General features: G+C 38.1%; 1 protein-coding gene and 1 non-coding gene across 3 annotated transcripts; both read left to right on the top strand.

The window, feature by feature from the left end:
* Window positions 1–4,238: 4,238 nt before the first annotated feature.
* Window positions 4,239–4,310, top strand: trnah-gug (transfer RNA histidin (anticodon GUG)). Its single transcript has one exon. It is a non-coding gene; the product is annotated as a tRNA-His (tRNA).
* Window positions 4,311–5,444: 1,134 nt separating this feature from the next.
* Window positions 5,445–24,721, top strand: LOC114660569 (adiponectin receptor protein 1-like). 2 transcript variants are annotated; one of them, XM_028813344.1, is made up of 8 exons: window positions 5,445–5,577; window positions 6,608–6,800; window positions 10,682–10,873; window positions 22,182–22,353; window positions 22,433–22,619; window positions 22,771–22,958; window positions 23,280–23,473; window positions 24,422–24,721. In XM_028813344.1, exons 2-8 carry the CDS (start codon window positions 6,702–6,704, stop codon window positions 24,548–24,550), a joined length of 1,161 nt encoding a protein of 386 aa, XP_028669177.1. In that variant the 5' UTR covers window positions 5,445–5,577; window positions 6,608–6,701; the 3' UTR covers window positions 24,551–24,721. The 2 variants fall into 2 exon arrangements, with proteins under 2 accessions (XP_028669177.1, XP_051789286.1); XM_051933326.1 differs by having other exon boundaries at window positions 6,608–6,804; window positions 10,686–10,873.
* The last annotated feature ends 1,386 nt before the right edge of the window (window positions 24,722–26,107 follow it).

The following is a 26,107-nucleotide window of genomic DNA, read 5'->3' as shown; positions in this document are numbered from 1 at the left end:
TCAGAAGCATTATATCTCTGATCAATCATTAAACTTTGCAAGCTGGAATGTCAATGGCCTCAATCACAACCAAAACAAAAAGAAACATTCTCCCATCTCACAGGCCAAGACAGTATTCTTACAGGAGACTCATCTAACAAGTAAGGACCTGTTTCAACTTAAAAGAGACTGGACCAACCAAATCTTTTACTCTAGCTATAATAATAAAACCAGAGATGTGTAAATTTTAATATATTAAACAAGCCCACTTGTAGCATCAGACATACAGTAGTACCTAAACCTGAAAGTGTTATTTCATGGTGGTGGGGAACTTATTCAGATCTAAAATAATCCTGCACCTAATATTGATGACAGACATTTTTTTATTTCATTTATTATTAACATATATAGATAAATAGAAAAATGTACAACAAAGACATAAAATGAGAATTTGAACCCCAGCCATAGGAGAAACGCTAGGTGAAATATAATAGCACTCAGCCACAAAATCTGACTTCCCAGAAACCTACTATCCTTGGATGGAGAAAAAGCCTTTGGTAGAGTTCAATGGAAATATCTATTTACTACACTGCACAAATTTTCAGGGAGGTTGCTAACTGGGATCCCAATCTTTTTCATCATGTGGAGGGTGTGGCAACACGCTGTACCAGTGCATGCTCCCCAACCTGGCCTGACAAATTTGGGAGTGAACATATCTGCATGGGTTAAACTACTTTATACTAGTCAGGAAGCATCAGTCTGCATTAATAATGCAAACTCAGATTACTTCAAGTTAGAACATGGCACTCGACCATCAATGCTTTTTACATTAGCCATTGAGCCACTGGGTATTCATTTCCGGAAGAAATCAGTGATACACCCCAAAAACATCTCAGAGCATGCAGAACATATGAATTCTTTGTTAAAATATTGTTTAAGTGAAAATGAAAGTAGCTCACAAATAGAATGTCTGTTGACACAGGATCATGCTATTGAATTGAAGACCCCTTACTCATTGGTCAAGAGTCCTGCCTCTGCCCTGAGGAGCGTTGTCAACATACAACTGGATAAAAAGACACATGCATTTTGCAACATGAGTATTTTTTTATGGAAGTTTTTGACACTGCTTGCTGTTGTCCAGCTTTAGTCACTGTATCATAGGCTCCAATTCTATCAGAAATGCTCCATTCTTGGGGTAAACATGAGATTAAAAATTGTTCTTGGTCATCGCTAAATGCTATATTGGGTGAGTAACATATAAAAAAAGAAATCATTTTTGGGTGGATTATTCCTTCAACTTGGATGGCAGTTGCCTTGCAGTAAGGAGTCCAGGGTTCACATCCAGAGTTAGTGCCCCATGTTTGCATGTTTTCTGTGTTTGTTTTGGTTTCCTCTTCAGTTCATGGATTGTTCCTGCCTTGCGCTCAATGCTTGTTGGGTTAGGCTTCAGCTTCCCCACAGCCCTGATCAGGATTAAGTGGTCTTAGAAAATGGTATGATATGGTAGTCCTTTACCAATCTGCTAGCTATACCACAAGGTACGTGTTGAAAAGAAAGTAACAGCTGGCACTCATTCTACTAATTCTCTGTGTAGTTTAGAATATTTTCAGTGTGTTAGGTCTTAATTTCAATTTTATTCTACTCCCTTTATTATTCCACATAATTATATCTTTTTAGTTGTTTAGCAAGCAGAACTGTACACATTATACTCTATGAGACTTATCCAATGTGTTGCATAACTTAAGGATAACCTTCTTTGACTTTAATTCTAAATGAGTTTTGCATTCCATTATCCTATTAGCCTTCTTATTTTTTGATTATATTTTTATTAAAAAAGACAAAAAGTATAACAATTACCACCAAACAATGTCACAGAGACAAAATTGTTGAATAGGTAAATATGAAAATAACTATGCTGGAAGAAAAAAGAAGAAAGCCTATGATTTCTTAATTGATTCTGTACACTATATGGAGGTGGACAATGACAAGTCCAGCGGGATACACACGCTTTCCTTAATTAGGTTTTTGGTGACTTGTGCAGTCTTATCTAAAGGTTTACTTCCTGTCTATCAAACCTAAATATTAGTTTACATTAAACATCATCTGGCACATATTTTTTAAAATTTGAATTATGTGAAGAGTCAGTAAAATCTGTAATGAGTATCTGACAATCCACCAAGCTTAGTATTGTCTAGTTGTCACTGATGGACACTACTTTTAACATCACTTCATTCTGAAAACTTTCATGCAGTGTAATTCATGTTTAAACCAGTTTTTCATCTGTTTGTACACTGCGTCTTAAATGATCACTAGCCTTCCATGTGGTATCTTATCCATCCATTCATCAACTAACCAATATACCCAGTTTACAGTGGTACAACCATTATACTCCAAAAGAAAAACACACAAGAAAACATTTCATCATGCTAAAAAGAAAACTTTCAACCCCCCTTTCCAGTCAGATAGACGAGTAGCAAAACAGGTCCAATGTAATTCCTCACATACTGCACATTATAACAATAGCAAACATCAAGAAAAGATGCAGCAAGCTGTTTTACAGTAGCATTAAAGAATTGCCACCAAATTCTTTAACCACTTTTTGAAGTAAGAGAGAGGTTAGGAGCACACACTGATACAAAGCATTGCCACACCCACCACATGACAAACCAACTCAGGATCCCTGAGTGCAGCCATGCAATGGGTGACACCTCAGCATCACACAAGTTCAGATGGAATGGAACAATGTGAGGTTTTTTTGTGGTGGCTGGAGGGCTTACATGCAGATTAAATTAACGTCATACCCAGGATGGAGCAATTGCAGGTTAAGGGCCTTTTGGTGTTTACAGGATTCGCACCGTCAAACTTCCAATTGCCAGTGCAAATCCCTAGCCTCAGAGCCACTACTCCACCCGTGCAGAAAGAGTTTCATTATTTTCCAATTTAAGATAAGACATCACTTCTAATTAAGCATTCAATATAGTATTGGATTTTTCAATAGATTTCATTAGATAATGTTATTCTATCTGGTGTTACTCTAGATATTACTGCTCAAGAGTTGGGAATAATTTTAGATCTAAAAGATATGAAACTATTTTAAGCAAAGATGTTGAGTATAGAGCACTCCCAAAAGATTTAGTAGTGTTGTGGGCATTTATTGACAGCATTTACATTAAAATATGGATCTTGTCCTAGATACAGTTTAGAAGTTTTTAATTATCTTTGTGTATCTGGTGTACAATTATTAGCTGAAGTAAAGTATGGTTTGGCCAAACTGAAGACGAATATAATAGCCGAGTTCCATTCCTTATCTATACTTCTAGTATAAAGATCCTTTCCCCATTGCTCCCTGTGCTCTTCCAGGAACGAATTCCTTAAAATGTGTTTATGAAACCTAGAAATAAAACCTTTATCTCCCTCAACACTAGAGAGTTTTGCCCTAGAAACAAAGATTTGTGGAAGGTGTAGGAAATTAACCATATTGTTTTTAACAAAATTTTTTGTAAACAGAAAAAATGTATTGTTGGAGTATTATATTAATGTATTTCTTAATCATTTATAATTCATCTATTTTTGCTTCACACGCTAAGCAAAAGGGCCTTTAGTTACCGGCCTGTTTACCTTTTTAATACACACTGGTCAATTATTCGTCAGTTTTTAGAAGCTCCTGCAGTTTGCAATTATTATTAAAAAATAGCAAAATATATATTACATGTGTATATAATAATGAACTTCCCTGAAGTGTTTTACCGATTCATTTGATTTCTGATATTTATTCCAGAAGTTCCTGAAAAAACATTTGTGAGTCTTTTGCAGGAGTATGAAGTGCTAACACCCCGTCCAAGTCTGGTTACATTCCCGAGGCGATGTCTTCTTTTTATGAATATAATTATTTATTGATTCTTTCTTCCCTCATTTGTTAACGTATAATGCTGCCGTCACTTGCAAGCGTAATTACTATTAATTCATTAATATTAATTATTTTTTGGATATTTACATTATTTATAGTTTATAGGTTTATAATAGGTAATACCATTCAGAGTAAACAAAACTTCCTAGTAGTTATTGGTGGAGTATAAGTTGTAATCCTTATTCTGTATACTTGAAAAAACAAATACCCTTTTACAATTATATAATTCTAGCGACGAGATCGGTAAATTTCACTTACTATAGTAACATAAATATCATCTGAGAGACACAAGAATTACAGCAAACAACAAGATTTTAAAAAGAGACCATTTATTCATGTTTTCCAGTAGCTCGCCGTGATCGTATAGTGGTTAGTACTCTGCGTTGTGGCCGCAGCAACCCCGGTTCGAATCCGGGTCACGGCAGCTGGTAAACCAACCGTTATTTTTCAAGTATTTTGTTACATTTTAACTGATTATTTAAAACATCGCAAAATTTGTTTTCATACGATTTTATATTTAAAAAATAGCCACGCATTCATTAATCAGGAAGAAAATGATTATTCAACAACGATTATCATTATTATTATTGTTGTTATTACAATTAATATTGTTGTTATTATTACTATTATTATTATAATAAAAGAAATACGTGAATAGTAATGGAGTGAATTTATGAATTGCAAAAAATAACCCTGCGTCAAATATTTTTGCACGTGACTGCAAAGGAATTGAATATACGGAAAGGAAAATAAATTAGAAAGAATTTAGAGCACTACAGATATCTTTTATTCCAAAATTTTTTCAACAAGTGGGAATCTTTACGACACTGGAGAATCATCAATGCTTACCTTTTATTTCTAAAATATTCCTTTTAAGAGTTTCCTTCCCTTACTTTTCTTTAACCCCTGAAGAATACTGTATTTCGTCTGATTTGCTGTTTGAAGCTTTTATTTTTTAATAAGCAAATAAATGAGTGCGAACTGGAGAAAAAAAATCGAGGAAACAGGAAAGGACTAAATAGCGTCTGCTGTCTAAAATGAACGTCATGATAAGATATACGTACTTTTAGGCTGAATGTAACGAATAATAAATGCTAACGCACTCAGCGAAGAAAACAGACATTTTTTTTCGAGAAAAATAATTGTCCAGAACAGATCTGTACTAATCCACGTTACGTTCAAACTAGTTGGGCAGCTGGGTCAAAACAACTAAATGGACTTTGGTGTCTGTTCTGATCGCACGTTCGCTTAGCGGTACTCGTTATTCGGGGCACGATCTTTCGTAGGTCAAGAACAGAAAAGACACCTTGGTAATCCTGTTATCTAGGTTTTTATTTGGTAGGTTTGAATTTATTTAACTGAAATGATAACGGGGCTTATCACTAACCAAAATAAAGCGGATAGCAATTACTGTTTTCTTAATTTGTTTTTTCGAAAGCGCCAAAATACACCCGATTGGAGTTTAGTCCACAGAATAGAGAAGCCCCTTCAACTGTAAACGGACAATTGACACAGCCAATCAACGAAAGGCAGTCGATCCGTCAGCCAATGAGCTGCCGAGTGGGGCGGTAAAGCACCCGGAAGTTTCAGCGATGTTGTTTACGGTGGAAATGGAGGCGCACCGTAATTGAACCGAGTCGGGTCGAGCCAAGCTTAACCGAGCCGGTGTTTTACAACGGCAAGGAAAAAAGGTTTGTCAGTTTTTGGGGTTTCTCCTTCATAAATGTTACTGTAACTCATTCTCATTTATCGGGCCCATCTTGAAATGTTCTTGTTTCAATCGACTGTCATTACTTAATAACTAAAACAGTGTGTGTGTGAGTGAGTGTTGATTAATTGAATGGCAGGAGATATTTTGTTACAAGGGACGCTAGTAACAAGTTAATAATGCACGCCATTGCGAGAGGGTTGTTATGGACTCGCACATCCGTCGATAATTAAGAAACTGCTTGCAAAAGAGTTTGCTGCCGTGATGATGTTGTCCTGTCACAAGCGCTGATGGGATTCCACCGTTTCATTGGAGGTAGTCCCGGAGTAGACCTATCCCCTCCCCTAAACACCTGCTCCACTTACGGCAGGCACATCAATAATTTGTCTCTCTTCCTCGCACTTGTTCTTTGTATAGTGGAGTTTCCAGGCCCTACTGATCTGTCAATGAACAGATAATAGATTCAAGCAACGCTACGCTGTCAGAGACTGGACCAGCCTTGTCACTCTATGTGGTGCACATGTATTCTGGTGACAGTACTGTTGCCCTAGATCATCGTTATTCTCCTCCCTGTCCTGATTTTTTATTCATTCCTTTAAACGTCCAGCTTCTTCATTTTCACCTCAGGACTGCTTCTTTGACATGCCATACTGGAGCTTCCCTTCAGCCACTGCTTTGAAGATAGTGACCGTAGTGGTTCTTGATTTGATTTTAAGCAACACATTCACTATCACTTGATAATGTAATTCTTTATATTATCAGAATACTTCTCATCCAGTCTTAGAAATTCTGGGTCTGGTATTTTCTCTTCGCAGTCACATTGATACACTAGTAAATTGCTCCACATAAATAATAAAGAAAAGGCAACATCAGTCTGCCTTTAATAAGGGTTTCAATTCCTAAAATGATATTTTCCCCCATAAATTTGTTTATAAATAAATAATTCTAACCTGTGTTTCAAGATATTTGTTTGAATTCATTAAGTTATGTTATTTTTGCAACATTCCTTTTAGATGGCAAGGTGAAATTAAAGACCGGGGCAGCCATCAGATTTCTGCAGTGGCTTGCGAGGAGTTCTGTCCTGGGCTCAGCATTCTGCTTGATGCCATGGATTCCTCCTCCTCCCTTTGTGACCAAGCTGATGAAAGTCACACAGCAGAAATGGAACAGACGGCAACAGATCATTCAGGTTCCCTGTTAAACCAGGCAAGTAAAAAATAACATGTTGAAGTGAATGCATTAAAACTTATTTTTCCAGGTGTTGTGTATTTGGTGTAAAAGTGTGTCAGGGCTTCGGGGTTTGGCGAGTATCCAAAATATGATGTCTGTTTGGCAGATGACACTTGTCTTTTCTAAATTCAAAAAAAAATATGGTACACTGGGAATGAAAAAGGATCTTTTTCATTTTAAGACTTTAATGAAGCCTAATCTCCTGACCAGCAGTGTCATTAAATAAATGTGAGGTACAGGTAACCAAAGATCATTATTTTAATTCAGGGATGATATATGCGTTAAAAGCATGATGTCTGCAACAATGCCATGTAGCGTTAATCAATGCCAGTTAAAGCAAAATATGCAGAAAATATTACCCAATTGCTTTTCTTTTTTATATTTATGGAGCTTATAAACAAGTCTTGTCACCATTCTCTAAAGGTGATTGTAATTCTGTAAGCCATATTACCAATTAAAGTGTAGTTTGATTTTACCAGGAAAAACTGAAAGCATAGTCCTTTCTGTGTGTGTGTGGGCCCTGCAACCAACTGAAAAGTTGTCCAGGGCTGCTTCCTACCTTGACAGACTTTTTGAACCTCTTTTTGTTGACCAGGCAACTATTTTAATTCCTAACTATTTCCACGGATGTAGCTTAAGAAGTAAATTTTCTACCAGTGTTTTTGATAAAACTAATATGTATAATGTTAGATTTTAGGAGGCCCAGACCCCTCATAGACCCAGTGATCATCAAAGGTGACTGTGTGCAGATGGTGCAGACCTATAAATATCTGGGAGTGCAGCTGGATGATAAATTAGACTGGACTGCCAATACTGATGCGCTGTGCAAGAAAGGACAAAGCCGGTTATACTTCCTTAGAAGGCTGGCTTCCTTCAACATCTGCAATAAGATGCTGCAGATGTTCTATCAAACAGTTGTGGCGAGCGCCCTCTTCTACGCAGTGGGTGTGCTGGGGAGGCAGCATTAAGAGGAAAGACACCTCACGCCTGGACAAACTGGTGAGGAAGGCAGGCTCTATTGCTGGCATGGAGCTGGACAGTTTAACATCTGTGGCAGAGCGAAGGGCGCTCAGCAGGCTCCTATCAATTATGGAGAATCCACTGCATCCACTAAATAATGTCATCTCCAGACAGAAGAGCAGCTTCAGTGACAGACTGCTGTCACTGTCCTGCTCCACAGACAGATTGAGGAGATCGTTCCTCCCCCAAACTATGCGACTCTTTAATTCCACCCGGGGGGGTAAACGTTAATATTTAACATTATACATAGTTATTGTCTGTTTTTTCACCTGTATTATTATCATTCTTTAATTTAATATTATTTATTGTATCAGTATGCTGCTGCTGAAGAATGTGAATTTCCCATTGGGATTAATAAAGTATCTATCTATCTATCTATCTATCTATCTATCTATCTATCTATCTATCTATCTATCTATCTATCTATCTATCTATTTGCAGTTATTTGACTCAGATTATACAAGTGTATAGGTAAGAATATAAATATGATTGCAAGATAAGAATGTTGGTGCCTAGATGAAATAAATGTATTCAAAGTATTCAAATCCTTGACAAACTCTGTCCTTTTCTTGAATAATAGATCCCCCACTGTGAAGTTTAGTCCTCTGATTCTTTTATTGCAAAGCACTAACACTTAAAATTAGTTATTTTAATGTGACATTCTGATTAACACAAGCAGAATAATCCATGCATGTTTTTTATATGTCACTTTAGAGTATAATAAAAGTTGCTGTATGGGGAAAATCTGCATATATACATATTTAGTGTAATTAATTCTAATCATAGTTAAGCTGTGTAACAGCTTCAATGTTGTGCTCCTCAGATGCGTGAATATATTGTAAAATGTGTCATCCTGGATGGATTGCCCATTTACATGTATATAAAGTTTGTTTATCACTGCTTAATTTTTCTCTACTGCATAAAGTAAGGCCCTTTCATACATAGACAATTCATTCCTGACACTGAATCCTGGTTAATAACTTGTAGATTAGTCATGATTTTGACTTGTGTCCACCTAATTTGATTTAATAAATGAAAATGTAATTAATCTAAAATGCTGAAATGCTATTACACAGTGAAATATCTTGTCATTTTTAAATGGACAAACAACATAAATAGTAATATAAAACAAATACTTCTCATCTTTACTATTAAGCAAAATTTAAAATGTAATCTTCAGTAGTTATTTCACTTATCTGTGAGTCACCAGAAGCTTTCATACTGGAATCGTCTTAACATGTTACAGTAGAGAAGAACAGATGCGTTGTTATAACCTAACAAAGGTGGTCAGCTTGCTACTGTAATTTTCTTTAATAATAATAATAATACACTAGAACCTCTGGTCACGAACGTTTCCGAACACATATAAATCGGGTTATGATCAAAAAGTTTGGCAAAATTTTGGATCTGTTCACGACCACACACTCTGGTGGCAAACAAAAACACTGGCAGCCAGTTTCCCTACGCGCGTTTGTACACATCAATGATTTCCCATTCTCCATTTCCCATTTTCTTTTGTTTGCATATACAGGGCCTAAAGCAGCTGATGTTGCAAAAGGAGTTATAATGTTAACTAAGCAGAGGCCTCAAGTGCTGGAAGAGGTGGAAAAACTGTTGCTAGTGTGGATGAATGAGAAGCAACTTGCAGGGGATAGCGTAAGCAAGGCGATCATATGCGAGAAAACCAGGAAGATTCATGGCGATTTGATTGAAAAAAAAAATCTTTCTTCAAGTGGTGAAGGAAGGGAATTTAAAGCCAGTAGAGGATGGTTTGAAAAGTTTCACAAGAGAAGTGGCATTTCATTTTTTTTCCCTGTGCTTAAAACTCTTTTTAAAAAAGTGTTTACAGCGAGTGGTTCATAAGGGTCTAGCGCGAACTCTTACAATGTTAGTTTTCTCTGTTGTTCAATGTTTTCTCAGTGTTATTCAATGTTTTTACATTTAGTTTACTATTACACGGTGCATTCTATGGTATAAACTATTTTTGTGCTTAAAAAAGATATATTTACATACAATTAATCCATTCCAGACCGTACAAACTGTATTTACATACAATCTTATGGGGAAATTACGTTTGAGTCACGACGAAATCGAGTCGCATCCAGAGTTTTGGAACGAATTATGGTCGTGACCTGAGGTACTATTGCAGTAATAAAAAATTTACAGTGTTGCAGCTTGGTTTGTTTGAGGTACATAGAGTTGAACTAATTGCCTCTTAAATGGTGATACAATGGGAAACAAATGCAGTTTTTTTTTTTTGTTTTTTTTTACCTCCTCTTTGCTCGATCAGCTGCTGGCTTGCTGCTGCTGCCGTGCCATGTGATTTGCATCTTGCGCGGAGCTTCGAAACGTTTAAAAGCCTGCAGCCTGTACAGTAGCTGTCCTACTCTTTGTCTTTCATTTCCGGGCCCGAGTGTGGTTAAATTTCTAGCCACAAAGTCTCACGGGATGTGAGTTCTTGATATTTTTTAGTTTATAATGTAAAAACGGAAAAAGAATCTGAAAATCTAACAACACCACATTAAAGCTTGATAAAGTCTGAAAAGAATGATGTCAAACATATATATGTAGGTTTTAAAATAAGCCAGATATAAAGTGTGACAAAAAACATAACATAAAATTGTTGCACAAAATCATTGCATTTTTAGGCTTAGGATTTTTTATATATAGAGCGTAGATTCTGGCCTATGGATATTTTGTCAGCTACGCCAGTTTCACACAGTAGATCATTGGTTATTAAAAGTAGGACACTTGTATTCACACCCTCCAAGAAAAACATAGAAAGTACTTTTAATAAGTGAAAAAGTATTAAATTTTCTATATTTCCTGTCTTTCAGAAAGGTGACAACAAGCTGAATGTGCCCCAACTAGATGGGGAGGCTGTGGCAAGTCAATATGTAGCAACCAAGAGAAATGATGATGAAGAACAGGAGGAGGAAGAAGAGGCGGATGTGGATCCTGTTCGTGTCCTTACATTGCCTCTGCAAGCTCATCATGCCATGGAAAAGATGGAGGAGTTTGTGTTTAAGGTTAGGTTCTAATAATTGATTAGACAATGTACATCTGCCTCTGAGACTAAAGGATGGAGTCTGAACCTTACGGTGTTTCATAGATGATAGAATGAACCTTTGACTGTGTTTAATACTTGAAAATAAATATGATAAAGTTTTAAATTCCGATAAAGATAGACAAAGGCGGTGGATCAAAGATTCAGTGAAGCAGAATCCAGATTTTAGAGTTGAGCTGGAGATTTCACAAAAAAAGTTGCTTTGTTAGTATTTAAAAAGAGAAACTTGGCAGATATTTCATCAGTAATTTAATTAAGACAGGCAATTATCTTAAGTCCACCTTTCTAATGCCTGAGTTCTTCAAGGCATGGATTTATACAAATGCACCTGAAACATTCGTTAAGGATTTTTCCATGCTGACTCAACAGCATTGCATAGTTCCTGCAGATAGTTTAGTTACACATTTAATTTGTACTCCACTTCATCCCAAAGTTGCTCTGTTGGATTGAAATATGAGGACTGAAATTCCTGTTATGTTTATGAATCCAATGTGAGATGGTGTGTGTTACATGACAACCCACATGATCATGCTGAAAGTATCCATTTGAAGAAGGGTAAACTGTAACCATAAAGCGATGCATATGGTCTGCGACATTTCCTAGGGTACTATGTCGTACTTGCACTCTATTGGTATTTAGAAGTCTAATACATGCCAAGAAAACATTCCACACACTATTACACTACAACCAGCAGACTGGCAGAATGCCTTCAAGAATAAATAATCATTATCCCAGGTTTTGACCTTACCATTTGCATGTTGCAGGGGAAATGTAGTTTCATCAGACCAGGCAAATCTTCTCCGATACTCAAGTCATTTGGTTATGATTAACACATTTCCACTGTGAAGTCTAGTACATGCCAAGAAAACATTCCACACACCATTAGACTACAATCAGCAGATTGGCAGAATTCATTCAAGGATAAATCATTTTTATCTCAGGTTTTGTCCTTATCATTTGAATGTTGCAGGAAAAATATAGTTTCATCAGACCAGGCAGATCTTCTCCAATATTCAGTCATTTGGTTGTGATTAACACATTTCCACTGTAAAGGCATCTGCTTGTTCTTTACTGAAAAGAGTGAAACACAGTCTCTTCTTCTGCTGTCATCTGGGTCAAGTAAAGGTAGTGGGTAAACTCTAGAAGAGAGGAACTTTAGAGACACAGATCGTGATGTAGCAGGGGCCATTCAGTCTGGTATAGTTGTTTAGAATTTTGTGCAGCAATAAGTTAAAATTCCTTTGCTGAGAATAAATCTGGATTAGTGCAAAGGAGAGGATCAGATTCTAGATTTTAATGGTCATCACAATATGAATGAAATCTGTTTGGGTACAGTGGTGAGACTAGAATTTTCAAACACTGGCAGCAAGAGATTGTAATAAGCTAACAGAAAGTAATGTACTCTGAGGTTTTAATTATCAGACACATTGATAAGTAGCTGCCTGCTTCATTTCAGAAAAAAAATGTTTCGAATTTGAGGGCAGTAGTGACTAAGTTACACTGAAGATGCACGTTAAGTATAAATAGAAAGAAAGCAGCCACATTAGTAGAATATGGCCAGAGTAGTGGATGCAGAGAGTAAAAGTGTCCAAGAAGGGCAAAGACGTAAGATGAGGATATAGGAGAGCATATGGTGAGGTAGTGAATAGAAATTTGCAAGGAGCTGATAAAACATATGAAGAGAGTGACCCAAACAACAATAAACATACTTAAAAATGTAAATGGGATGAGAGAAAACTGTTTCATTTTTTTTCTAAAGTAATAATTTGATGGTTAGTTTTGAACAAAAGACAATGACTACATTACCCCGCTTTGCAATTCAAAAATGATCCCAGTCCTTACAGCAGTAGGTGCTTGTCTGTAGTACAAGAGGTAAGCAGACCACCTATGTTTGTACACAGTGAAATCAGGCATATTTCATTGTTTGTCCAACATATAACTTTGTGTCTTGATCTCTCACATTGTATCAGTTTGTAAAGGCAGGAGTGATCCTTCAGTTCTGACTTGGGGAACCATTTCTGCCATGTAATGTGTAACAATATGAAGCTCCGTGTCTTGACAGTTGATGGGAAGGAGGAAGAGAGGAAGCTATTCAATTAGAGAAGAGTGGAGCACAAAAGTCTCTTGGAGTGGTACATGGGGATATTCTAAAGACATGCATAAAAGAGGGCTAGAGCATGTGGGAAATACTTCTTGGTTTAACTCCTGGAGGGAAAAGTGTGGTCTGTTATATAAATGGATCAGTGAACACTCCTAGTAAGGTGACTACAGACAAGAATACAATACAATACAATTTATTTTTGTATAGCCCAAAATGACACAAGAAGTGCCGCAATGGGCTTTAACAGACCCTGCCTCTTGATAGCCCCCCAGCCTTGACTCTCTAAGAAGACAAGGAAAAACTCCCACAAAAAACCTTGTAGGGAAAAATGGAAGAAACCTTGGGAAGGGCAGTTCAGAGAGAGACCCCTTTCCAGGTAGGTTGGGCGTGCAGTGGGTGTCAAAAGAAGGGGGTCAATATAATACAAAACACAGAATAAAACAAATCCTCAATACAGTATAAAAATAAAAAGTTTAGAAGTACGGAGCAGAATTTAACAGTAGATGATATCACATAATAAGATTTGGATATATTTAGAGTCCTGGAGACCACATCCATCAAGCGGCCTCCCCTATTTGGCCATTCCACGTCTGAAACAGTGCTGGGCCAGCCAATCCAATGAAAGGACCCCTCTTTCCCACGATTCCTTGCGATCCTCCATCAGGGATGACTTTACCTTATGTAGACAAAACAACTTGACAGGTGGGCCGTGGCACCAAGTGCCACATTTGAGTACTGAGAAGAGAAACAGAATAGGTGAGGGTTAGTATCCAATTCTAACTATCATGTTACTTATGTTTTAGTGCTAATGACTAACAACAGAGATGCAGTCTGTACAGTTAATCAGCAGCTCTAGTCAGGATATGCTAAACTGAAGAAGTGAGTTTTCAGCCAGGATTTAAAAGCTGAAACCGTAGGGGCATCTCTTATAGTAGCAGGCAGACCATTCCACAGTTTAGTTGCCCTGTAACTAAAAGCTCGACCTCCCAAGAATGGAATCAATCTAAAATTCTAACAGCAGTAGGGAAGTCAACTTTAATGGTAATGTTAAGTTTCAGAAGTGAATTCTTAATAACTGTTTTTAACACCTACTACTTAATTTTAATCTTTGCAAGTAATACCTCAGACTGCACGGCTCATATTTTAGTCTTTCTCTCTGACAGCTCCAGAGTGCAGGGTTTGAATCCAGGCTCAGGCACTGTTTGTGAGGTGTCTGCAAATTCTCCCATTGTCTGTTTTGAGTTTTTCTCCTTATATTATGATTTACATCCCACAGATGAACATGTTAGGTTCAAGGTCACACAAGGTGACACATATCTAGTCAACAGTAGTCACAAGGCAGAAACCAGCGCTAGATATATCACCAGTCCATTTCTAGGAACACTCATGTACACACCCATAGGAGCAATGTGCATGTCTTTGAAAAGTAGGGGGAAATCTGGAGTACCCAGAAAAAAAAGTGATGCTCCACACTGGCAGTGCTTGTGCCAAGATTCAAACCCAGGCTTCTAGAGGCGTGTGGTAGCCGGGTAACCACTGCACTAGTGTGCCATTTAGAAATAATCCAAATTAATTTTTCTTTTCAGCATTTTTAAAGAAACAAAAAGTGTTAATTGCCATTTGACACTTTATTGATTTTACCAGAACAGCTTTGTTCTATTCAGTCATGCAGGGGGAACAGAAAGTGATTTAGTGTAAATTTCACTATATAATTAAATGTTTCTTTATTAATTTTCATATCATAGAATTTTTTTAAATGAGGATGCTTGCTTGTGTTTTACTTTGTCTTCTTAGTAGTGAGATGACAAGATGATATCAACTTTCACACACATCTTTACTGTCCTGTATTTCAGATTTCACAATCTCCAGTGTTAATCATTTTATCCTGTTTTCTGTTAGTCATGAGACTGCAGTTGCTAGATTCTGCACATGTGCTTGTTTGAATTTAATTGTGTAATATTCTCAGTCCAATTACCATATTTTAAAAGTGATTTTTACTTTTGCTCATCTGTATTCAGCTGATAGAAAGAGTAGAGTATGTTCTGGTTTCCAGGTAATATTTTATAACATACCTTTTCCAAGTGTATTAATAATTGTGGGCCTTGGAAAGTTGAGGTAAAAAGACAATTTTTTAACTAATAAATAAACTTTAACTGTCATAACACCCGTGTTGAATTATGACATGCTCATTGTTTTGCCATCAACTCAGTGTTATTTAACATTATGATACTTAATAAAAAGCAAAAAGAAATCTATTAGAAACTAACCACATTGCCCAGTAATAGAATACATTTAAAAGTATTTCCTATCTATTGTCCACATGTACCTTCCTCACTTTTCCTCGATATCCTGATGCATCTAAACCTTTCTTGACCAACAGTCTCTCTCTCATGTGCATTCATGTAAAAAGCCTGCTTGTCAGAATTTGTCATTTCGAGGCTCCTTGATCGCCTCCTGTCTTCTTTTATACTTACTGTCTTTGAAGGCAAATCTCTCCTATACCTTTACTCTTCCTTTTATGTCTCATGGTTCCTCATTCGATTGCGTTATCAATGCCAAACTGACAAATCAGATTGCTCAGTGGGACCAGACACATGCAGACTTTAGTGCTTTATTATCTAGTAGATGTTCTGTATTTCTAGAGCTAACTCTGTAAATAGATAATAAAATTGGTCATTCAATAATGCACCTAAAGTAACCTATATATTGTAACATGGCAGTGACCAAATAAAATGTGATATGGTTAAGAAAGATGTGCTCTTTCTCCTTCCTTTTTGTTGGCTGTGAGTCTATTAGCCAAACATAATAATTAAATGAATTTGGGAATTTCTAGAGTCTGGAATTTCCAGTTATAACAATATTTAAATTTATAAAGGAATATTCCATACGTAACACTCCGAGGCTGTTATACAGGAGTAAGGGCCACCATTATATCACACATATGTTTTGCTTTAACTGTATAGTCTTCTAAAAAAACTCTTTTAAAAAGATCATTTTGTTATATCCTACAAAATATGTATTTTCTTTTATTTTAGACATTTAGTCAGAAAGTGAAACTTCATTAACACATTGCACTTACAGATACCATTTGGTCTTCATGTACAACTGTTGAAGCTATAAAACAAAAAGTAAAATTTTACAGTTTAGTCAGAATTACTCATGATGTACAAACCTGTGTGTTTCTTTATGTTGGTCCCAAGCCCGAGTAAATGGGGAGGGTTACTTCAGGAAGGGCATCCGGTGTAAAATTTTGCCAGGTTGAACAAAGGCCTCCACCAGTACTGTTATCCAACAGGGTGCTTTCAGGCGAAAATTGGGCTTCTGTTGGCCGAAGAAGGAGAAAAAGAGGGGGAAGGTGTGTCTGAAGGGAGGGGGAGAAGGAACAGTATGTCAAGAGTGTTTTGGAGGTAAAAAGAATGTCAGACAGAGTGATGATTATGAAGCTGGAAATTGAAGGCGTGATGATGAATGTTGTTAGTGCATATGCCCTCAAAGTTGGGTGTGCGATGGATGAGAAAAAAGATTTCTGGAGTGAGTTGGATGAAGTGATGGAGAGTTTACCCAAGGGAGAGAGAATGGTGATTGGAGTGGATTTAAATGGACATGTTGGTGAAGGGAACAGAGGAGGTGATGAGTAGATATGGTGTTAAGGAGAGGAATGCAGAAGGTCAGATGGTAGTGAATTTTGTGAAAAGGATGGACATATCTGTAAAGAATACTTATTTTCAGAAGTTGGAGGAACACAGGGTGACGTGCAAGAGTGGAGGAAGATGCACACAGGTAGATTATATCCTGTGTAGGAGGATCCGTCTGAAGAATATTGGAGACTGCAAAGTGGTGGCTGGGGAAAGTGTAGTTAGACAGCATAGGAATGTGGTCTGTAGGATTACATTGGAAATTTGGAAGAGGAGGAGAGTGAAGACAGAGCCAAGGGTCAAATGGTGGAAGTTGAAAACGGAAGACTGTGTGGTTGAGTTCAGGGAGGAGGTAAGATGTGCAGTGGGTGGCAGTGAAGAGTTGCCAGATAGCTGGGCAACTACAGCAGAAGTAGTAAGGGTAACAGCAAGAAGGGTGCTTGTTGTGATATCTGGACAGAGAAAGGAGGATAAGGAAATGTGGTGATGGAATGGGGAAGTACAGGAGAGTATACAGAGGAAGAGGATGGCAAAGAAGAAGTGGGATAGTCAAAGAGATGCAGATATTAGACAGGAGTACAATGAGATAAGGTGTAAGGTGAAGAGAGAGGAGGTAAAGGCTAAAGAAAATAAGTAGCATGAGTTGTATGAGAGGTTAGACACCAAGGAGGGAGAAAAGGACCTGTACCAATTTGCTAGACAGAGGAACCGAGCTGGGAAAGATGTGCAGCAGGTTAGGGTAATAAAGGATAAAGATGGAAATGTACTTACAAGAGAGGAGAATGTGTTGAGCAGATAGACAGAGTACTTTGAGAGGCTGATGAATGAAGAGAATGAAACTGAGAGAAGGTTGGATGATGTGGAGATAGTGAACCAGTAAGTGCAACGGATTAGCAAGGAGGAAGTAAGGACAGCTATGAAGAGGATGAAGAATGGAAAGGCCGCTGGTCCAGATGACATACCTGTGAAAGCATGGAGGAGTTTAGGGAGATGGCAATGGAGTTTTTAACCAGATTGTTTATTGTAATCTTGGAAAGTGAGAGGGTGCTTGTGGAGTGAAGAAGAAGTGTACTGGTGCCATTTTTTAAGAATAAGGGAGATATCCTAAACTGTAATAACTACAGATGGATAAAATTGTTGAGCCACAGCATGAAGTTCTGGGAAAGAGTAGTGGAAGCTAGGTTAAGAAGGGAGGCGATGATTAGTGAGTAGCAGTATGGTTTCATGCCAGGAATGAGCACCACAAATGCAGTGTTTGCTCTGAGGGTTTTGATGAAGAAAAACAGAGAAAGTCAGAAGGAGTTGCATTGTGTCTTTGTGAACTTAGAGAAAGCATATGACAGGGTTCCTAGACAGGAGTTGTGGTACTGTGTAAGAAGTCGGGAGTGGCAGAGAAGTAAATAAGAGTGATACAGGATATGTATGAGTGAAGTGTGACAGTGGTGAGGTCTGCGGTAGAAGTGACAGATGCATTCAAAGAGGTGATATTACATCCAAGGATCAGTTCTGAGCCCTTTCTTATTTGTAATGGTGATGGACAGGTTGACGGACAAGATTAGACAGGAGTCCTCATGGACTATGATGTTTGCAGATGACATTGTAATCTGTAGCAAGAGTAGGGAGCAGGTTGAGGAGACCCTGGAGACATGGAGATATGCTCTAGAGAGGAGACGAATGAAAGTCAGTAAGAACAAGACAGAGTACAAGTGTGTGAATGACAGGGAGGTCAGAGGAATGGTGAGGATGCAGGGAGTAGAGTTGGCATAGGTGGAAGAGTTTAAAATACTTGGGATCAACAGTACAGAATAACATGGAGTGTGGAATAGAGTGCAGGTAGGGTGGAGTGGCTGGAAAAAAGTGTTAGAAATGAATTGTGAAAGACTGGTACCAGCAAGAGTGAAATGGAAGGTCTACAATGTAGTAGTGAGATTCTGATTCTGACACTGACCGAAAAACAGGTGACAGAGCTGGAGGTGGCAGAGTTAAAGATGTTAAGATTTGCATTGGGTGTGACAAGGATGGACAAGATTAGCAATGAGTACATTAGAGGGTCAGCTCAAGTTGGACGGTTGGGAGACAAAGTCAGAGAGGCGAGATTGTGTTGGTTTGGACATGTGCAAATGAGAGATGCTGGGTATTTTGGGAGAAGGATGTTAAGGATAGAGCTACCAGGCAACAGGAAAAGAGGAAGGCCTAAGAGAAGGTTTGAGGATGTGGTGAGAGAGATCATGAAGATGGGGGGGTGTAACGGAGCAAGAAGACAGGAAGATATGGAAGAATATGATCTGCTGTGGTGACCCCTAATGGGAGCACACGAAAGAAGACGAAGAAGAAGATATCAGAATTATTCATCTTAGTCAAGTGCCTGCTGTGGTGTGCTAACCAGTTTATCATTCCACATTATACTCCTTGTGACCGCATGTATTGGGAAAAATAAATACAAGCAGTTAGCAACATATAAAAGTATACATATTTCTATGCAGTATCAATAAGGATTTCATTGCTGTTAAAGTTAGGTCACTTAAGTATGGTGATATGTCTCCAATGGTTTGACAAATCCTATTAATTGTTTAACCAATAAATTATGATGTGAAGCTGTTCCAACAAAATTGTTTTTCCCAATCTGGTCATTTTAAGGTTGATTTCTCATGTAATGGTTTTGTGTGTTTTAGAGAATGAAGCTTTATTTTTGACATCATCAGGTGAGGTTGTCATTACGTTCTTTACAAGATTATGTTGTCATGTGTGCCTAAACCCGGGGTCAAAAGCTTACAGACTAAGTAGTCCCTTCCTGAGATTTTGAAGGTGATCCTATAGTGCTAATTATGGGCAAACATAAGTTAATTGCTTGGAGAATTACTTAGCCCAAATTCACTAATCTTATGATGACATACTTTTCTGTTTCTCTTGCTTCTTTTAAATTCTTTTAATAAACAATGACAGGCTGGATTGGTCTCATAACACAGAGGAATTATATAAAAGGGCAGAACAGGCTTGTTTTTTCTTAGTAGACTGTGTTCCTGTTGCCTCCTTAGCATTATGTACACCCCCAGAAAAACAAACCAAAAGTGCAAAAAATGTTATATGTAATAGAAACCTAAATATCAAAATGTCATCATAAGCACAGTAGGAAAGGTTTGTCTTGTGTTCTCTGCTGTGCTGATGGAGATTATGTATATATGTTTCGTGTGAAATGTTTTGAAACGGTCACCAACGAACATAAGCAGTGTTCAAGTAGAGGTTGAAAGATTTTTTTGTAATATTTTTTTTCTGTGCTTGCACATGACAGGGTAGAAAGTCAGTGCCTGACCTGAACAATGAACACCGCTCATTGTGCTATTATAGGCTACCGCAGCAAAAGGCTTAGTGGCTTCCACATTTCACATGATGTGAACATTGACAGTTGCTGCATTGTAAACAGTGCTTAGGAGGCACACATCTTTCTTGTCCTTCCACTTGATTGCAGTCATTTTGCATTTTTGCCACACATCTACTGCAGCAAACTGCAGATTTGCAGTCACTAGGCATATCATGGTGGTTCGGTCATACAGTGCTGTATTAATCAGATTTCCTTTGAAGTAAAATCTCAAGTAGTTGGAGAGGTATTGAAACTGTTCATCGTTATATAGTACATGTGGTCACTCAAAGGGACCTCCTGTGATAGCATAGATGATGTAGCATATTGACTGTACTTACCATCTCACTTCATACCTCTATCAGTGTGAAGAATCGAGTTCCAGATTTACCAAGAACTTTCTTTGCATAGCATGTAGAACTTGAATCATGTCCATTTGGGTGCAATGTACTGTATTCATGACATCCTTCCCTTGTACCCTAGGAGATTTTCAATACTTAATGTGACAATTGGGAACCTTCACCTACTGCATATTTTTGATGATTGCCTGAGACACATCCCACAGTTTGTACAGATTTGGTACCGGGAGACTGGCTTCATCATAGTCATTGTTATTAATGAAATGCAGGTATTTCATAATGAATGAAAAACCACTCTCACTTTGCCGAAAATGGGTGTTTGCAACAGCCATTTTTTGGACCAGCCACCATCTCTAAACCGATTTATCCACTATGCCATGCAGTATTGGGAGACTGAAAAATACCCACATGCCATCTGCATTAACAGGCTGCCAGAAACTGCAACAAGCAAATGGTTTACTTTGACTTTTCCAACACTGCTCAGCATAGCGGTTTGTTTCAGCAACTACTTTCTCAACCAGACTGTTATTATCAAATCGTTAATTGTCCAGATAACCATGATCAACAGACATATTTAGGCTGAGGTTATTCATATATGGGCAGTAAATGTCAGTTTCCCTGCTCGTTGTTCTAAAACAGTCTATGGCTTTTTGTTTGCCTTTGTGTTTTTGTTTAAAGGTTCTGCCCCACTCAGGAATATTGATGACATACCATAAAGTGGCAGAATGCATTGAAATGTTCATGATTTTTTGCAGCATGATGTTATTTCATCCACTAGATGGCAGCAGAATACTGTCTTGAGAGTCATTGTGGCTTAACACTGTAAAGAAGACCATTACGTGTCACCTAAAAGTCTAAGTCAGGCTTAACCATATTTGCGTAGCATTCTGAGCCTGAGTCATGTGCTGGGTTAATTCCATGAGTTTACTGTGGATAGTAACATCCATCACATGGTCTACAATGCTGTGAAGACTAGTGCAATTTTCTGGGCTGGTAACATCACTTCAAGAGAAGCTCACCAAATCATCAACCTGCTTAAGATGGCAGGCTCAGCTACAGGACACACTGCTACTACTTCCAGCAGGGTTGTGAGAGAAGAGAATGAAGAAAATACTTATGGCCATTCTGAACAATTCTGCATGTCCTTTCTCTGACACACTAACATTATATACTCTTAGCTGACTAAATATTCTGCAGAACTATCATACCTATGGCAATATGCCCTTACAATGCCTTACTGTGATTGTGACTGCTCTTTTATCTTTAGACAAGTCAGATGTTTTATTTTGTTTTCATAATTCTAGTGTGTATTTTAGGGGGTGTTTTTTGTTATAATATTTGTATATTTCTTGAGCTTTTGTACAAATATAAATTCCCTCTTTGTCTATCCATGCATCTGTCTATCATTCATCTATCCAGTTATTGAAACTATGGCTTGATTAAGTAAAAGTTCAGCATTATCTGAACTTATAAATAATTCAATTATAAAATATTTTTCATTTGTAAAACATTTTTCTGTATTTAATTATTTTTGTACCAGATAGTGGCAATATCTTCAAGCTGGGTGTCAAACCTGGTATGTAAATGCATCCCTTCTAATGAGGTTTCCCTCATTAGCCTCAGCACTGGTTCCTCTTACCGATCTTCTGTTCTACAGATATCAAATGAAAATACATAAGCATTTTATATGGATTTCCACAGTGCAGAATACTGGTACTGTCACATGGATCATGCTAGATTTACATTATTTTTATTATATAGGATGATATTGAAGGTTTATAGAGTTTTTTTTTTATTCTCAATCTTGTTTTCTTGAATAGGTATGGGAAGGACGTTGGCGTGTTATCCCTCATGATGTGCTTCCTGATTGGCTTAAAGACAATGACTTCCTACTTCATGGACACCGTCCTCCCATGCCCTCATTCCGTGCTTGCTTCAGAAGCATCTTCAGGCTGCACACAGAGACAGGAAACATTTGGACACATCTCATTGGTGAAGCAAACTAGATTTTTGTTTCTTTGTTCAGTATGTTTTTGCTTGATTCAAACTTACAAGTTTATCCATATTGCAGGTTTTTTCTTTTTCCTTATACTGGGAATTGGTTACATGTTCAGCCCCAACATAAACTTTGTGGCTCCAGTTCAGGAGAAAGTTGTCTTTGGCATGTTCTTCCTGGGAGCGGTGCTATGTCTCTGCTTCTCATGGCTCTTCCATACGGTTTACTGCCACTCTGAGAAGGTGTCTCGGACATTTTCAAAGTAAGCACTGCTTAAGAGCAAGTGGTTAACTGCTCTCATTTGAAATATTTGCCTTTATTTTAAAAAATCCTCCTGTTTAATTCTAGCTGCTTTGCCCGAAAATAGAAAGAAACCAGTGGAAATTTATTTTAAATGTTTTGTATCTTTTCAGACTGGACTATTCTGGTATTGCTCTGTTAATCATGGGCAGCTTTGTGCCATGGCTGTATTACTCCTTTTACTGTTCCCCTCAGCCACGACTCATCTATTTAGTAATAATTTGTGTCTTGGGTATTACTGCAATTGTTGTGTCACAGTGGGATCGTTTTGCTACACCTCAGTACAGAGCTGTACGTGCAGGTAAGATAATTTGATAATACCAATCGGGTAATAATCAGACCTTTCATTAAAGTTTTTAACTTGCTTACCCTTTTGACATCAAATCCATTCTTTGCATATCATGAGGAGTTTACACCTGTGCATGTCTGCTGTGGCTTTACGCTTAACTGTGGTGACTTCAAAGATTGCCTTAATGCTCTTGTCATTGAGCTTTGTTAATTTTAAAATCTGATTTCCAGCCACTACTCTGATTAGCATTTGCTTAATTTTGATTTATAGACTCTATCTCTGATTCTCTTCTTCTTACTGCCTTGCTTAAAATGGATTTTTCTTGTTTTTCAGGAGTGTTCCTAGGCCTTGGCTTAAGTGGCCTGGTACCCACACTGCACTTTATGATAGCGGAGGGCTTTATCAAAGCCACAACAGTTGGGCAAATGGGCTGGTTGTTTCTCATGGCAATATGCTACATCCTCGGAGTTGCCCTGTATGCTGCACGTATTCCGGAGAGGTTTTTTCCGGGGAAGTGTGATATTTGGGTAAATTACATGCACTTGCTTTTTTTTCCTTTTTATTCCTAAATTTGTTTTTGGTTTAAAGGGCATTTTGTTAAAGAAATATGGAAACTTTTTTTTTTTTTTTTTCCTTTATTTAGTCAGATGTATACTCCCTAGTACTAAAAGATTCACTTATCATATCAAATCATGCTGGGTTACTAGGACCTTTTAACATTTAATGAAAAATGGGATGGCTTATACTCAGTGAATCCTTTTCTTTTTTAGCAGGTGCTTGATAGACCTACTTTATATCCAGGTGTCTGTGCTGGAGAATTCACTCAGGGTATTGCCCCCAGTCCTTCTCCGCCACACATCCATTCTGTCATAGCAGTAGTGGAGATTAAACTTGGGTTGCTGGATTTACAAGTAGCGAGTATTACTGCTGTGATAAGTAGAAATCTGCTTAGCTGAGAAATGCAGTTTGCTGTTTATGATTTCAGTGACCCGTGCACAGGTCCTAGTGATCCTGTCTTAAGGAGGGTGGTGGATGGGTGATAGAACACCTTGAGGGAATTTGTGAGCAGAGAAAAATGATGTGCCCTGGATATTCTTGGGGAAGGGGCAAGTGTAAGTGCAGGGGTGTAAGCTGTTGTGAAGCTAAGAGAGCCACGGTTGCACAAAAAGGACACGTGCAGCTGGTAGGCAGCTCAACCGCAGCTTGAACAGAGATCTCTGTTGTAATTCTAGTGATTCATGCTTGTGTCCCTGAGTGACACCTTTGCAGAGGCAACAGGTGGATCCATATCATTAAAATTCTTGCTTTGCATTTTACATTTTATTTGTCATGGTTTGTAGGACTGCTGTGGTATTTTTGGTAACACTTCAGTTTATTATTTCATAGGTTTGTTTTTGGTACACATTGATCAACCTCTGTTAATGAGTTGTTTGTGTTTGGCTGCATTAATATTGGTTGTTGTCTTGTTTTGACAGTTTCATTCTCATCAAATTTTCCATGTACTGGTAGTTGCTGGAGCCGTAGTTCACCTCCATGGAGTTTCCCAACTGCAGGCATTTCGATCTTCACTTGGGGGAGGTTGTACTGCAGACACCATGCTGTGAAGTTGTGCAGGGGAGGATCGTTTTCAAAAGGAAACTGCGAATGGAAGAAAAGGACTTTATTTCTTCAAGTAGATGTCTTCTTTTTTATGAAGGAAACGTGTTGGAAGATAAAAACATATCAATGAAGCACAACATCATTTGCTAAGGGCACATTCCACCTGTGATTTTTTTTTTTTTTAAATAATTTTTCTCTTTGCTTACCACTGACTACAGTTGACGCTTCATTTTTCACTTTTCTGTCTTTCTCACTGTCTATTTATGCTTGTCTCTTATTCTATGTTTTCTACGTTTATATATTTGTTAATTCTTTATTTATTTACACAAATGTTGTTAAAATAAGTTGACACAAAGTAAAAATGTGCAATCTTATACAAGACGTCTTGACTTGTCAAGTATGTTTGGTAGCTCATACTGTTCAAATTAAATAGGGGCTGTGTTAACTACCAGGGTTAAGACAGTGCTAAGAGCAGCAATAATGTATGGCGCTGAGACATGGGCAATAAAGGCAGCGCGGGAGAAGAAGTTAGATGTAGCAGAAATGAGAATGTTGAAGTGGATGTGTCTTCCAGGCCAAAACGTACTTCTCCGACCCCATGGCTGTCGGAGACACTACGAAACAACCGCAGACAACTAAGAGCAGCAGAAAGAAGATGGAGGAAAACGCATCATAACAATGACCTCCTTTCTTTTCAATCTCTCTTATCAAAGTTTGCTACTGACCTAACTTCTGCCAAATCTTCCTTCTACAGAACCAAGTTTGATAAATCCTTATCTAACCCTCGCAAACTTTTTGCCACTTTTTCTTCACTGCTTAAATCACCATCTCCTTCTGTCTCCCCAGCTCTCTCACCAGAGGACTTTGCTACATTCTTTGAGGATAAGGTTGCTACTATCTGTAGTTCCTTCCCTCAGACTGACATGTTGCCCACCCACTCTCAACCGACCTGTGCGACCCAGCTTCATCACTTCACTCCACTTTCTCACGAGGAAGTGTCTCAGATCCTGACGGCCAGCAACCCCACAACATGTTCACTCGACCCTATCCCCTCAGGTACATTTCAGCTCATCTCTCAGGATCTTCTCCCACACATCACACACATAGTTAATGGCTCCCTAACGACTGGCCATGTTCCCACTGCCTTTAAGTCTGCTGTTGTCACACCAATTCTTAAGAAACCTACTCTGGACTGCTCAGATATTAACCACTACAGACCAGTATCCCTGCTCTCTTTTCTTTCCAAAGTACTGGAACGAGCAGTGTATAACCAACTTAACTTGTTTTTATCTAATAACGCCCTTCTTGACCCTCACCAGTCTGGATTCAAAGCAGCTCATTCTACCAAGACTGCACTTCTTGCTGTCTCTGAAACCCTTCACACAGCCAGATCTACCAACCTGTCCTCAGTCCTCATACTTCTGGACCTATCTGCAGCCTTTGACACGGTCAACCATCAGATACTTCTGGAAACTCTCACTAGTCTTGGGATCTCAAGCATTGTCTGGCAATGGTTTGCTTCTTACCTTGCAGACCGGACATTCCAGGTTGCCTGGCAAGGC

This window comes from Erpetoichthys calabaricus, chromosome 11 (assembly GCF_900747795.2).
Source record: "Erpetoichthys calabaricus chromosome 11, fErpCal1.3, whole genome shotgun sequence".
Lineage (NCBI taxonomy): Eukaryota > Metazoa > Chordata > Cladistia > Polypteriformes > Polypteridae > Erpetoichthys > Erpetoichthys calabaricus.
This window is presented reverse-complemented; position numbering and strand designations above follow the sequence as displayed.

Excerpts from the sequence above, each read along its gene's own strand:
- LOC114660569 (XM_028813344.1), top strand. The coding sequence starts at position 6,702 with ATGGATTCCTCCTCCTCCCTTTGTGACCAAGCTGATGAAAGTCACACA. Across the intron at positions 22,959-23,279 it reads GTACAGAGCTGTACGTGCAG|GAGTGTTCCTAGGCCTTGGC; the intron begins GTAAGATAATTT and ends CTTGTTTTTCAG. Across the intron at positions 23,474-24,421 it reads CGGGGAAGTGTGATATTTGG|TTTCATTCTCATCAAATTTT; the intron begins GTAAATTACATG and ends TTGTTTTGACAG.